Source organism: Chiloscyllium punctatum, chromosome 14, assembly GCF_047496795.1.
Source record: "Chiloscyllium punctatum isolate Juve2018m chromosome 14, sChiPun1.3, whole genome shotgun sequence".
Taxonomy (NCBI): Eukaryota; Metazoa; Chordata; class Chondrichthyes; order Orectolobiformes; family Hemiscylliidae; genus Chiloscyllium; species Chiloscyllium punctatum.
In genome coordinates, this window is record NC_092752.1 from 15,552,349 (window position 1) to 15,568,093 (window position 15,745).

A 15,745-nucleotide genomic window follows, 5' to 3' on the forward strand; every position below is an offset into this window, starting at 1 on the left:
GTTTGAATTTGGAACTTGAGTCCAGTAACTTTTGTCTTTGAGAGTGCAGCTAACGGAACCATGTGTACATTTTTAGGAGACAATGGTGGGGGGGGGGATGCAACAGATGCAATTCTGTTATAAAATTGTCAAACTTCAATCCATTGTCCATCTAACTTTTTATTATATACAATAGCGTGATGTTTATTCATTAGAATGTAAATAGTATTGGAATAAAAGTACTGATTCCTTATACAAGTGATTCCACAGTTTCAGATGAGAGTTGTTGGTTTAGACATGCAAATCCAATCAGAGATGTAATTAAAGATGATCACATAGATTTCTGGAGAACTTGAGTTGACTGGTGGAGTATGCAGGCATATGGAAGAATTCTGAGAAATGTGGAGTGGTACGTTTTGGTGGGATGAATGACAGGAGGTAATATGAATAAACAGTACAATTGTGAAGGCATGCAACAGCAGAGACCCATGGGCACTGATGTAGATATGCACAAGTCTTGGTGACATCAGCACGAGTTGACAAAGCTGCTTAAAAGGCATGCAAGATCTTTGTAAGGTTTATAGGGTAGAATATGAAAGCAAAGGAGTCATGCTAAAACCTTTCTAAAATATCACCAGGAGCATTTAGTTCAATTCTAGATAATACGCTTTCCATGTCAAAGCCTCAGAGAGGTTGCAGGAGAAATTGTTGAGAATTGTACCAGGATTGAATAGCACCAATTCTGTGAAGAAATTGGAAATAGACTTTTTTTCAGCAGAGATTTTTAAAGAAAATTTCGATAGAGGTGTTCAAAATTCGTGATGAATTTGATAATAGTAAATAATGAGAAGCTATTTCCAGATGCAGAAAGATCAATAACAACGATAGACAGTTCTAATGTGAATGGCAAAAGAAACAGGGGTGAGTACTTTTGTCTGCACAGCTAGTTGTTGTGATCTGAACTGCAGCATCTGAATTGTTGAAACAGATTTTAAAGCAGCATTCCAAGGAGAATAGGATAAAGACTTGAAGGGATAATACTTCCAGGGATAAGAGGAACGGAGCAATGAAGCGCCATTAATTGTACAGATCTACCACAGAGCTGGCAAATGCATGATGGGATAAACTACCCCTTTTGCTGCAGCATTCTATGATTCTAAATATTCAGAATCAAAAAGAGTCCATTTGCTTGGTTGAATCTAAGCAGGAACATTTTTGTTGCTAGGTTACAGGAGATACTTGAATTGGAAGCAATAATAAAAAAAAACACCCAGAATTTGACAAATAAAAAAGCTAGAGTGTCAATGCTGCTTTAACCAAGATTTAGTGCCCCAATGATTCACCTATCCAGAACGATGACATTGCAGAGAAAGTAAACCAAGCTCTTGCAGTTGATTACTATTCATTATTAACACATCAAACAAGGTGGTTTTTATTGTAAACACTGACCAGAGAATTTAATTTACTTAAAACACAATTATCTACTTAACTGACGCACCCTTAAGTGATGTAAACTGTGTTCTGAATTCAAATGCTCAAAGTGCATTGGGTCTTTATTGCTACTCGTGTGTTATCAGTTCTGACTTTGTCCTGTATTATCATTATCTAACACGTCCTGCATCAGTTGCCACAGTTTAGAAGATGGAAGATAAAAATGCATGTAAAAGTAACAAAATTAAAAGATGCCCAACTGAGGAGCATCACAACCTATTGTGCCCAATTGGGATTTTTTCTTTCTAACTAGGAAGTCAAATGAGACTGTGTAGTAGATGCCTAATGAATAGACTTTAAGGTCATCGGCATTTGAGACCTCAGGGGCAACTTTTCACGCAGAGGGTGGTGCGTATGTGGAATGAGCTCTCAGAGGAAGTGGTGGAGGTTGGTGCAATTGCAACATTTAAAAGGCATCTGGATGGGTATATGAACTAGAAGGGTTTGGAGGGATATGGGCTGGGTGCTGGCAAGTGAGACTAGATTGGGTTGGGATATCTGGTCAGCATGGACAAGTTGGACCGAAGGGTCTGTTTCTGCGCTATACATCTCTATGACAGGAAAGTTTCCATTGTTTATGTACAGCATACGTTAGCATGCAGGTGCTGCAGGTAGTAAAGAAGGCAAACTGTATCTTGGCCTTCAAGTGAGTGGATTCAAGTACAGGAACAGGGATTTCCTGCTGCAATTATACAGGGCATTGGTGAGGCCACACCTGGAGCATTGTGTACAGTTTTGGTCTTATCCGAGGAAGGATTTTCTTGTGTAAGAGAGAGGTTAGTGAGAGTTAATGAAATTGATTCCTGGGATGGCAGGACTGATGTATGAAGAGAGACTGCATCATTTAGGACTGTGTTTACTGTCATTTAGCAGAATGAGAGGAGATCTCATAGAAATCTATAAAATTCTAACTTAATAAGTTAGATGCAAGAAGGATTTTCCTGATGGTGGGACAGTCCAGAACCAGGGATCATAGCTTAGCTTAAGGATAACAGGTAAACCTTTAGGATTGAGATGAGGAAAAAGCTTTTCAACCATGGATTGGTGAACCTGTGGAATTCACTACCAAAGAAAGCGATAGACACCAAAACATTATGTTTTCAAGAAGGAAGTTGACATAGCTCTTATCAGCTAAAGGGATCAAGGGATATGGGGAGAATGGGATTAGGCCATTGAACTCAATGATCAGCCATGATTATATTGTTTAGCGGAGCAGGCTTGAGAGATCAACTTGCCTACTCTTATCTTCTATGTTTCTAAATGCATGTTTTATTTCCCGCTGTCCGAGGTGCTGAAATAGATTTTTTTTTCGCACTGATGTCTACATCAGGTTAGATGTAGGCAAAACAGCTTCAGGATGGAAATCTCTCTACTCAACCTCAACAATGCATATTTACCCAAACCTTAGAATAAAAACATACGACAGTACATTTTGCATACTAGCACTGACCACAGCTGTGGTATTTTTTCATGTACTGTTCAACCGAAGCCAGTTTTGCACAGTTGAGACCGCCTTGACTATCTGTTTATTTAGAGTCTTGAAACCCCATGAAGAGAAAAACTTCCATAATTTATATGTTTGTTTGCGTTGTATATGTCCTTTGAAACCATGAGTGTCACATAGCATCTTTTCTAATAATAGCAAAATACTACAGATGTTGGAGGTCTAAATTAAAAGGAGAAATTGCTAGACAAACTCAGCAGATCTGGCAGCATCTGTGGAAAGAGAAACAAAGTTAACATTTTGACTCAAGTGATGCTTCTTTGGAGCCCTTTTTCTGAGACTTCTTTCGTTTGCTGGTAGAATTTCTTTTGAATTGTGCACGTGACAGCGCAAAGTGAAATGACGAAACAAGCCACTTTATAAACAAAACTCAGGAACCAATATAACATTCATTTGAATTTATTTATGTGAGCTCTTGTCTCTGAGAGAGGACTGCATGCAAAACAAGGGACATCTGCAGCAGAAAGACGACTTTCTGCATGCTATTGTACAGTAAATCTATTATATACAGACAACAAAAATAGATCCACTGAGCTATAGAAGTGAGTGAAGATGCAACAAAGTCAATAAATATCAATAATAGCACAGAGAAATACCAAGTGGCACTGGGAAGAGACACCTATTTGCACCTGAAAATACATTACTGAGCAGATACCACTTTTCACTATAAATTTCATCACAGCCTTTCATTATCTACAGATGCAGAAAGTATTAGAGGTATTCTGCAGGGCAAGGGTGAGTCGAATTCTTTATAGAAAAAAAGTGACCTTTTCACACTTGATGTGTTCAACTGAATCCGCAATCAGGCAGAGTTGTGTGCTCTTCACGCGTGAGATCCTTATGTAACTGGTGCAGTGAGAGTTAAACTACAGCATCATTGCAATAGAAATTCAATAACAGCAGTGGTTCTGGAGGGCAAATGCAATTTCCTACTTCAAACAAAACTTCTATCGGATCAATTGTAATTTCACTACAATACTGTCTCTTTAACCTGTCTTACAGTTGACAGAACTTGCCCAGGCATAGATGCCTGGAATTATACAAAAAAATGGAAGACAAACATATATTCTTAAAAAAAATAAAAACAGGTGGTCAAGCTTTATGTATTCTGTTAAAGTGCACTATAAATACTAATCTTTAAAGATACAATCAAATAATTCAGATAGTACCTTCTATATATTTGCTATATTCTTGTCAAGGAAATATCATGTACAGGTGACAAGGTTGCCTGGGATTTACAGTGTGCTTAAAATGGAGCCTCATAAAATCATTTCAAAACAAAGTGTTTTAAAATATTTTCCTTCCAACACTGTACAGATGACAGCTTTCTGGCTCAGTAGCAGATATGGACTTGGGTGGGGATGTGCACAGAGAATAGCATGTGCTCTGAAATGTTGGCATGTACAGGGGAGAGACTGAGCGAGAGAAAGGGAGAGAGACTGAGCGAGAGAAAGGGAGAGAGGAGTGTCACAGTCCTCAAAGGAAGTTCTGACATGTGTGACAATCAATAATCTAGTGAGAAGGAGGGAGGAAGGGATAAGACAGAGAGGAATTTGTAAGGACTATTTGCTGATAAGCAGTAAACAGAAAAGCAACCAATAGCTCTTTGAAGAATATTCATTTTGTTGGTCTCCAATAAGCAACACTGTATAAAGTATTGTTTTTTTTTAAAAAAACACATCCATGGAAACATTCATTTCACAACTTTCTTTGAGAGTGTTTGTTTTTAAATAATTTAAAGAATTAATAATGAGGAAAAATAAAAGGACAGCAAAGTCAGCGGCTATCTTGCTCTGATTTTGTGCACAGAAATTCAGCCAATGACAATTCTCCATTTGTGAAATGACATATATCCATTTGGCACTCGTTGATAGGGCCTCTTGTGTAAACCTCCGACTGCATGACCTTCGATGGCTTTCAAAATAGCAGGCCAACAATAGGAGGCTGTCTCTTTAAGGCAATATAAAAAAAAGGCAATCTACAAACATTTGCGTCAACGACCAAACAAAAATATAAAAAGCTACAGGAGTGTCTGCAAGTGAAGGATTACCATATCAGTCATGTTCTCACAATTTCTGTTACCAAAAGTCAACATCTAAATAATATTTTACACAAAAATATACAAGTCACAGATTGCGTCACTTGATTATGTTTTGGTGGCCAAGGACTGGGAGATGATTTCCTGCTGAGAAGTTAAGTCTTCTGCTTGTTGTTGGCTGTGTCAGGCCTGTAGTCTTTTCTTTCAGAGACATTGCGTTTGATTTTCGCATTTACAGCATACATCTCTTGGTTCAGCGATGGGCTGGAATGTGACTTTTTCATCCCATTACCGTCATTCTCCAAGAGCATATCTGGCCCTCCTTCCTTCAGGAGTTTAACGTATGTCTCATATCGGGTTTTCTGTAACAGAAGTTAGCATGGTAACAGCTCAGTGCAAGAAAAGAACACAACCCTTTAAAGAGAGAAAGCTGCAGCCTTGAGGCCAATGATCAACTGTAACATAGGTTTGACCTTCCCACTGACTCTATCATTAAATGCGCTGCTTTCCCATTTCTTTCACAGCAACCTGTGCACTGAATTCTTTCAAACTTTGTGAGCTTTGTCAATGATGTTAAGTTAATTTTATTGAAGGTATATGGGTAGAGGATAATGATTGGTTAAATACCTCGAGCACATATTAAGAATATCTCTGCATAATCCTCCTGAGGATAACATTTTAATTTGGGTTTAATTTGTGATTTGATCTTTGTTATCATATCCCTTGAAGGAGCTGTTACATTCTCATTTGGTTTGGTTTCAATTGGTTCATTTAAAATAATATGAAGGAGGATTCCTTAGCTCAGATGCTTGGAGATCATTCCCTCCCCAGACTAGCCAGCACAATTGTTGACATGATCCCATCTGATGGTAATATAGAGATAGTCAGGTCCCAGAGTGAAATCTGACTTGTTAGACCTCAAGTCTCATTTTTCCAGTTTGGTTATCATGTTTAGAGGCTGCCGATGTATGTTTAGCAGAAGAATTCAAGTTTATTACAGAAAAAGACAAGAAAAGAAACAAAGTTATATCATAAAGATCTTATAAACAACAAAAGGAAAGATTCAATCTTTTTCCTGGCAACAACCTTTTCAGTCACTTAATCCTGGTGAAAAATATAATTTCTATCTTCACTTTTTAATTTCTTACTCAACTGATAGAGTTAGAAGCACTTCCTTTCAGCATATTCACCAGATGGGATTTTCTCTGTCTTTTCCAGAGATACATATACAGTCAATTCTGCTATAACGTGAATTGGCTTTAACGCAGTTTAAGAATTTAGACCATTATTTGTAAACGTGAACCTTCTTTACCTGCATTGGGTATTACGTGATTCCAATCCCATTAGTTTAAATGATGTGGCTTTTGGGCGATTTTCTTATAACGGTAGACTGCATGAGAATGAAACAATCGCATGATATCAGAATCAGCTGTACAGGCTAACTCACTCCCCTTTCTCTCTGAATTTGAGGGAACAAGCTCCAAGAGCTTTTCTGGTTACTGAGACTACTTATAGCTGCTGAACAGCAAATCCACCGGGATCATTTTTGCTTTCCCCTGAACTGAACCTTCTTCGCACTTCTGACCTCTCGTTTTTTGGGGTCACGAAAGCTCAATTTAATGAACACCTCAATTATCTCACCAGGTAGCTTCTCTGGTTCTTTAAGTTTAAATCACAGAATTTCTTGCAGTACAGAACAAATGGCCAGCACATAATGATAGAAATCACATTCCTGGTTCCACTAAATTATTAATTGCAAACCTAATACAATAACATCAATGGCAGGAATGAAGAAGGGGTTAAAATTCAGCAGTATGGTCCCAACAGAGGAACTTGCAATTCTGATGTGACTGCATATTGAGAATGGCAGTGTGTTCTGAGAATGGAATAGAACTGGAAATGACATTGCAAACACTCTTGGTAGAATAGGGAATAGTTAATTAGAAAAAATAGGATGCCTGAGATGTCATCACCATATGAATAAAACATGGCGATGCATCCCATAAAGAGTTCAAATTTTCAATTTCCCCTCATTTCCATTAAATTTAGCCTTACACTTCAACAAGAGATGGTTTTGTGGTGCAGACGGTGGCATCCCTGCCTCTGAGCCAGAAGCCCCACACGTCCCAGTCTAGGATTTCAATATTAACCTGTAAATCACTCCAATGTGCCAACGGTAGGGAATAAGAGCAGGCGAGTCTCCTGGTCAGCTGAACTTGACACTGAGTGACACCTATATAGCCTCTGGCAAGCTGATCCAGGAAATATTAAGCAAGAAACCAGACATAGGCACGCACTTTGCCCGCCTCCTGTGATGTTAGATATGGAAAAATAGCAAAGTCATCTGCAAGAGTCAGGGTGAGGAAATAAAGCAGGAATTAAGACTGCTGGAAGAAAATATATTCATCAAACTATTATATTTCATCATAAACTGACAATGTAAATATTATTTTACCAATTGCACTGAATATAAATGGTGTCGGTATTTTTAATGTTACCAAAGGGCTTTGTGCATCAATACCTTTATCAAGTCATCAGTCAATAATTTAATTACTGTTAAACTGAATTAAGGAGCTGTTAAATGCATGCCAATAATACTAATGGTGCTGTTTGTACATAGACTCTGCCTAAATGGTGGATTAAACCCTGTGGGACTCCCTAAAGGATAAACATTAGGTTTTTGATGCAGACAAATGCGGTGCACTATTCTTTGTTCCCCTGGGGGTGTACATCTGCTTGCTAGTCGATGGTGTAGTTGGAAGTGCCCTAAGTTACAAAGAAGTCTGTATCTTCAGAGAACAACGCTCCATCGAGCTGAAAGTCAGAGTGAGCAAGAAGGGGAAATAAACAAACATTTTCTAATAGGGTGAATAAACTGAAACATATTGTAGCTCCACCCCACTCCCATCCTGAGCTGAATGCAGATGAAAAGTCAACTTCAATCTTTCATAATACTTGGTGCTATGAGAATAACAAATAAATATGATTTGGAGATGCCGATGTTGGACTGGGGTGTACAAAGTTAAAAATCACACAACACCAGGTTATAGTCAAACAGGTTTAATTGGAAGCACACTAGCTTTCGGAGTGCCTCTCATTCTAGTGTGCTTCCAATTAAACCTGTTGGACTATAACCTGGTGTTGTGTGATTTTAAACAAATAAATAGTGATTTTTACTTATCGTGATACATTAGAATAGTCAATTCATTTTAAATAGCCTGAGAAATTAATTAATTTTAAAGGAAATGAAATAATTATTTGGAAAATAATTAATTGTCACAAGTAATAATGTGAATTGATTTGGAAACATCAGCATGGATTTGTTAAGAGAAATTTGTGTCTAAGCCTAATTGCTGGAGTTTTTTGAAAGGGCAACAGAAAGGTTCAATGATAAATGCTCCTAATATGGTGTACATGGATTTCCAAAAAAGCATTTGATACAGTGTCACATAACAGATTTATGAGCAAAGTTATAGCTCATGGAATAAAAGGAACAGCAGCAAAGTGGATACAAAAATTAGCCTAGGGACAAGAAACATAGGCACAGAGAGAACAAGTTAATGAGTATTTTTCAAGCTGGGAGAAAATTTGTAGTAGAGTTTCTGATGAGTTGGCAATATGACCCTTGCTTTTCTTAATGTATACTAATGATCTAGATCATATTCATATAATCCCTACAGTGTGGAAGCAGGCCATTCAGTCCATCGAGTCCACACTGACCCTCCGAAGAGCATTCCACCCAGACCCATCCATACCGTATCCCTGTAATCCTGCATTCTCCATGGTTAATCCACCTAACCTGCACATCCCTGGACACTATGGACAATTTAGCATGGCCAAACCATCTCACCCGCACATCTGTGTCTTTTGTGTACAGGTAACAATTTCAAAGTTTGCACCTGACACAAAACCTGGGAGCTTGGAAACTGTTAGGAGGATTCTGTAAGATCTCTTATTTCAAATGAATCAAGAATAAGTAAAATGTGCATCACTTTTTGTGATTTTCCTGCATGACTGAAGAATGATTGAAACAGTATTACGCAGGTGTTCAAAGATTGTGAATGGTGCTAGATAAATGCAAGTTCTTTCACAGAAGCACACAATCATTACAATGAGCAGGAGTCCATAAGGCCCATCATGTTTGCACTGGTTATTTGTGCATTTTAACTGCATACCAATCTTCTGCTTTCAGAGTGTACACAATGCTCTAGCTGAGGTCTAACCAGTGTCTTATTTAAGTTTGTCATAATCTTCCTACTCATGCACTCTTCGCTCCTATTTATCGAGCCTAGAATGCTGCATGATTTGTTAGCACATCCATGTGTCCTGCCAATTTTAAGGTCTTATGTACAAATATGCCAAAATGAAGAACTTCAAAAGGACGTTGACAGGTTGATAAGAGTAGTAGATGCGTGGCAGGTGAAGTTCAATCTGAAGAAGTGTGAGGAGATGCAGTTTGGTGCAAAGAACATAGAGAGATTGAATGAAATGAAGGGTTCCATTTTAAAGGGTGTGCAGATTCAAAGACACCTGGGTGTGCATCATTCTTTCTCATTAACAATGACAAGACGGATAGTTAATAAACTATATAATATTCTAATTTTCACAAACAGGGGTATCGAGTACAAGAGCAGGAAGGTTATGATGAACCTTTGTATGATACTGGTTAGACCTCACTGGAATATTGTATAATGTTTTGGGCACCACACTATAGGGAGGACAAGAAGAGTGCAGAGGAGATTTACAAGAATGGTGTTCAGGTTGAGAAATTTCAATTAAGAGAAAAAATTGGAGAAGTTGGGGCTTTTTCCCCTTGGTGCAGTGAAGGCTGAGAGGAGATTTGTTAAAAGTTTTCAAATTCACCAAGGTTCTGTACAAAGCGGATAGGTAAAAAAACTCTTCCAACTCATAAACCAATCGAGAACCAAAAAAAAAAGTTTTCAAATGCTTTGAAAAAGAAACAAATACAAGATTAGAAAATAGTTTCTTGACATGGTGAATAGTTAAGGTAAGGAATGCACTGCCTGGAAGTGTGGAGGAAGGTTCAATTGAAGCATTAAGCAGGATGACTGTTTCTATGTAAGCAATGGGCACTCTGTTAAAATGCGCAGGGAACTGGTGCAGACCCAATGGGCTGAATGGCCTCTGGCTGCACCATAACAATTCTGTGAAAGTATTTGCAATTATTCATAAAAGTTCACAACCTTTATTGAATGCACATATAGTCCCAATGCAATTATTTTTCAATTATGCAGGAAAACCACCAAAAGAATTGCAAACTGCACGGTGTTCTTCATTAATGTAAAACTGAGACTCTGCCGAATCTGGAGTCATTCATAAGCAATCTCAAAGTCCTATGCAGGCTGTGAATCCACAGGTAGCATTTTGGCAGTCGTGTAAATGCCCTCTTAGGCGTCAGCTTAATCTCTTCATGTCAGGAAAAAAATATACTCATCAGCAACAGCCTGTATTTATATATAGTGTGTCACATAATAAAACATTTCAATGCATTTCAAGGGGGCAGTTTTGAACAAAAGTCATAAAAGTGGATCTAAGGGCATAAAACCAAACGTTAGGTCAAGCTTTAAGGAGTGCTTGAAAGCAAGTTAAAGAGGCAGAATTATTTATGGAGGAAATAACAATGCAGACAGCTGAACGAATGGTTACCAATGATGGAGCAATTAAAGTAGGGATGTTCAAGAGGTCAGGATTAGAGGCGATTATCTCAAACAATTGTCTGACTGTAAAAGTCTTATCAAGGAGATTTCAAAGAATGAGTATTTTAAGGTCAAGAAAGTTTGGCTTAGCAATAAAAGACTGAGTCAAAGGGTGTGGCGCTGGAAAAGCACAGCCATAAGACAGCATCCGACAAGCAGGAGAATCGACGTTTCAAGCAAAAGCTGTTCATCAGGATGAAGAGCTTATGCTCAAAATGTCAACTCTCCTGGTCCTCAGATGCTGCCTGACCAGCTGCGCTTTCCAGCACCACACTCTTTGACTCCACACACATTGATCCATCAGTCGATGAATGCTTTCTGCTTTCTGCAGCTTCTACCATGCATGGACCTTGGAGGTCCGTGCAGTGGCAAAGCCAAATTACAGGGAGCACTGATTAGGAAGCGAGTGTTAGAGGACCTCAGATATATGGCTTATCCAATATAACCAGCTCCATTTATTGCTGCCTCAGAGTGTCACAACAACATAGGCATATAAATCTTTGTAATTCTGGAGTTTAAAACTTTATTGGCGAACATGAGTAGAGTTGCTTCAGAACTACGGTGAAATTGCAATGAGACTTGTTGAAAGGCAGCACATAAAGCAGGAAGAGATTTATCAGAACTAACTCTCCCTGACTGTACAAAGTCAGGTCGTTGAAAGGTGCAAAAAATAGAGACAAATGAAGACTTTGTTCACATATTTGCTGCTTTGTTGTATTTTCAGGCTTTTAAATAGGAACTTTCTTGGCTGTCTTGCAGCCCCCTTTAACATGAATTTAATGGATGGACCCCCAGTTATTCAACTTAGCATGGTTTTACTATGTACAGAAAGTACGCAACTACAAAAGGCCATTTGAACAAACTAATCTATATGTGTTTTAAATTAATTTATCGGATAGTGGTGTCACTGCTGGATAAGCATTTACTGCCTATCTCTAGTTTCCCTTGAGATTGCCTCAAGAATGTGCTGAGATGCCTTCTTAAATGGCTGCCATCCATGTGCAGTATGTGGACCCACAATGTCATTATGAGAGGGATTTCCAGAATTTTGGTATCAGTGTTCAAGCCTCATTCTATCCAACACATCTTATTAACTTTGCCAGGAGATTCAGTTGTCCCTCGACACAGGGTGTGTATGAACAAAGAACAGTACAGCTTAAAAGCAGGCTCACCAAGATTGTGGGCGGCACGGTGGTTAGCACTGCTGCCTCACAGCGCCAGAGACCCGGGTTCAATTCCCGCCTCAGGCGACTGACTTGTTGGACTGAAGGGCCTGTTTCCACACTGTAATGTAATCTAATCTAAAACTGCGCCAACACATGATGTCTTTCTAAAATAAAGTCTATTCACCTCAATGCCTTCCATATTCCTCTCTTCCCTGCCTACTCATATATCTTGTCAAAAAAGGCATCAAAACGTCAAAACAAGAAAAAATACATATGGAAAACAAAAGCCAGAGGTAGGTCACTAAAGCAGGAAGTGACTAATTATTTTGGTTTCAGGATTGAGAATGGACAATATGGTAACACTTCCAATTCTCAGATCCATTATGTGGTCGACAACAGAACATGATGTTTCTCAGTAAAGAGTACCTCTGAATGAACCACAACGGTTCCTTGCTATTTCCCCAATTGCTTTTTACAAGTTTTCAATCTGGTGCACTGAATGAAGTGTAGTTGCATTCTATAAACATATTTCCTGCCGTTATATTTAGCAGAATGGATGATTGCCAGGAGTGGAAAAACGGTACACACAATTCGACAGACAAAGCATCAGATTTAAAGCAAAGTAATTTAACTACAACCAAAATCCTGAAATGAATTTTTCAATATCGATATGTAATGCTGCCCTGAGCTCAACTCTTTACCTTTATATTTTAAGCCCAATCAAAGTGGCTTTAGACAATCAACATAGTTAATGAAATCAGTATTCCAAGCTGGAGGGTAATTCCTTTGAGGCTAACTTTTAATTGAAGGAGCAGGGGGTGGAATTAAGCACAATTCTTTATTGCAAATTCTGCAATGGAGCCTCTGACACGTAGCAGTCTGAAGAGAAGTGTAAAGTCATCAAGCTGAAGAGAGCAGATTGCAGTGCCTGATGAGTCTTTTGACAAACTGTTTGCTCTAAACATCTCACGGTGTTGTGTCAAGAACTTGAAGACAAGTTTACACAGTATGGAAACACTGGTGTTTACTCCTTTGCTCAGTAATAAATAAATTGTCTGCTTCACGGATAAATTCTGACAGATAATTTCTAATCAAACACCAGCCTTCTCGCAGCTCCCAGTCCAATGCTTCGAGTCTTTTTCTGCACTGGGGAACTCCCGCATTGTACTTTTAACCTTGCCATTCAGCTTTCTACCCTAAAGGTCTCCTGAAAAAGATTTAGCTTCACCTGAAACCTCTTTCCAGCTTACCCTTACTCCTCATGCCTGTGGGAAGTCAGTGGCTGGGGGGGTGGGCAGGGGGGGGGGGGGGGTGGAAGTGGTGGTTAGATAGAGAAACCTACCAAGACTTTCCTGAGAGGGTGCAGATCAGCAGCTCGAGAGTATGGTGCTGGAAAAGCACAGCAGGCCAGGCAGCATCCGAGGAGCAAGAGAATTCTTGACCTGCTGTGCTTTACCAGCACCACACTCTCAACTCTGACCTCCAGCATCTGCAGTCCTCACTTTCTCCTAACAGGTCCTCAGTTGTGAGTGGACAAAGAGATGCCCAAAAGGTACGCAAACTACGAGTACACGTGAGGAATATCTCCATTGTCTTTGTCCATTTCTCTACCAAAGGACATTCCTGATCTGGGTTTCCTGAGACTTACCCATCAGCTGGCAAATCTTTGCGGGCTTTTGACATTGAAAAGCCTCCCCATTTCACTCTTCTGGAGTTGGCATCAAGCTGTCACCATGCAGAGGAGGTCCAGTTGCTAAAATATCCCATCAGCTTAAATCTGCATGTTTATATGCGCACTTTACACTTCCCCTGCCCTCCCCAATGCAAAAACCCACTAGGAATAACAGGAAGTAGAAGCAGGCAATCTAGCCCTTTGGGCACACTCTGCCCTTTAACATGATCACACCTGATGTTAGGAGATTAGAGTTGAGAGTGTGGCGCTGGAAAAGCACAGTATGTCAGGCAGCATCCGAGGAGCAGGAGAATCGACGATTTGGGCATAAGCCCTTCATCAGGAATGTTTGATGAAAGGCTCTCGATTCTCCTGCTCCCTGGATGCTGCCCGACCTGCTGTACTTTTCAAGCACCACACTCATGACTAATCTCATCCTGGTCTCAACTTCACTTTCCTGCCTGCTCCCCATAGCCCTTTGTCCCACTTTTCATCAGAACCAAAGCTATTTCTTTCTTGAATCTGTTGATTGATTCTGCCTCTATTGCACTCTGGGACAGTGAGTTCCACAGATTCACGACCCTCTGAGAGAAGTAGCTTCTCCTCATCTCAGTTTTAGAACCTGCCTTCTCTCGCTAAAAGCAGTATTCTCAGTGTCTCTGTTGCCAACTACCACAGTGACAACAGAGGCATAGGAAGTGGACTGTGACTGTCTGAAGGTGAAAGTGAGGACTGCAGATGCTGGAGATTAGAGTCAAGAGTGTGGAATTCCTGATGAAGGGCTTTTGCTCGAAACATCGATTTTCCTGCTCCTCAGATGCTGCCTGACCTGCTGTGCTTTTCCAGCACCACAATCTCGACTGTGACTGCATGAAGTAACATCCCACTACCTGGGCGCAGAAAACAGAATTTGAACATTTGGTATTGTTCAAGGGAAAAGTAATTTGGGAGAGATGGGAATAGTGGTCTACCCAGTGGGCAGTTTTACATCACATGATTAAATGTAGACCATTCCTAAGAAAACACATTCCTATTTTCTCAACAGTTTACAGATACCACATTGTGCTAACTCCTCCAGATCAAATGTTTGGCCATGGGTTATTCCAACCAGCAACAGGAAGATTGTAGGCCACCATTAATTGAAAATGCATCTGAAATTTAGACAAATCAAAAGGAGGAAACCTTTCATGCCTGGAAACATGAAAGGAGTGAGCATCCAGTCATTGCCTTTTCAAAGGCCATAGGAACAGGCTAAAAGAGGGTGTGATGGCCTCAGAAATAAATTAGATGTATGAATAGGAAGGGTTTAGAGGGATTTGGGCCAAATGCTAGCAAAATGGGACTAGATTAGTTTAGGATCCAAAGGGTTTGTTTCCGTGCTGGACATTTCTATGACTCTATGGCAGAGAGTGAAATCTTCCTACATTAATGAAGGAGTGGTCTCAGTGGTGCATGGGTTATACCAAACAAGATGGACCAGATAAACACTGAATATTGCTTCACACTTAGAGTCATAGAGATATACAGCATGGAAACAGACCCTTCGGTCCAACCCGTCCGTGCCGACCAGATATACTAAATTAATTAGTCCCATTTGTCAGAATTTAGTCCATTTCCCTCTAAACCCTTCCTATTCCTTACTATCCAGATGCCTTTTAAATACTGTAATTGTACCAGCCTCCACCACTTCCTCAGGCAGCTTATTCCATACACACAACACCCCCTGCATGAAAAAGTTGCCCTTCAGGTCCCTTTTAAATCTTTCCCCTTTCACCTTAAACTTTTGCCCTCTAGTTTTGGACTCCCCCAACCGTGGGAAAAGGCCTTGTCTATTCACTCTATCTGTGCCCCTCATGATTTTATAAATCTCTAAGGTCACCCCTCAGCCTCTGATGCCCAGGGAAAACAACCTCTGCCTATTCAGCATCTCCCTATAGATCAAACCCTTTTAAAGAAAAGGACAGAAGTGAGGGGACTGCATATTTAGTTAGAAACTCAGTTTAAAAAAATCCTAAGAGTGTTGACTGGAATAATTTTCCACAACAGAAGCAGAAAGATGAAGAAAATCAAGAAGAGACAAGATGCTGCACTGAAGGGACTTCAGCCATACAAGCAATGGGCTACAGTGAGGAAATATCACTTCAATAGCACTGAATTATTCATAACTCTCACACTCCT

The 15,745-nt window shown here is 39.7% G+C and overlaps 1 protein-coding gene across 11 annotated transcripts in view; it reads right to left on the bottom strand.

The window, feature by feature from the left end:
- Window positions 1–3,357: 3,357 nt before the first annotated feature.
- The window catches only part of psd3l (pleckstrin and Sec7 domain containing 3, like), a 435,109-nt gene continuing 422,721 nt past the window's right edge, over window positions 3,358–15,745 (bottom strand). For all 11 annotated transcript variants that reach the window (XM_072583934.1, XM_072583936.1, XM_072583937.1 and 8 more), the window contains one exon: window positions 3,358–5,374. In XM_072583934.1, coding sequence (XP_072440035.1) covers window positions 5,168–5,374 — 207 coding nt within the window. In that variant the 3' untranslated portion in view covers window positions 3,358–5,167. The remainder of the gene's footprint in view (window positions 5,375–15,745) is intronic.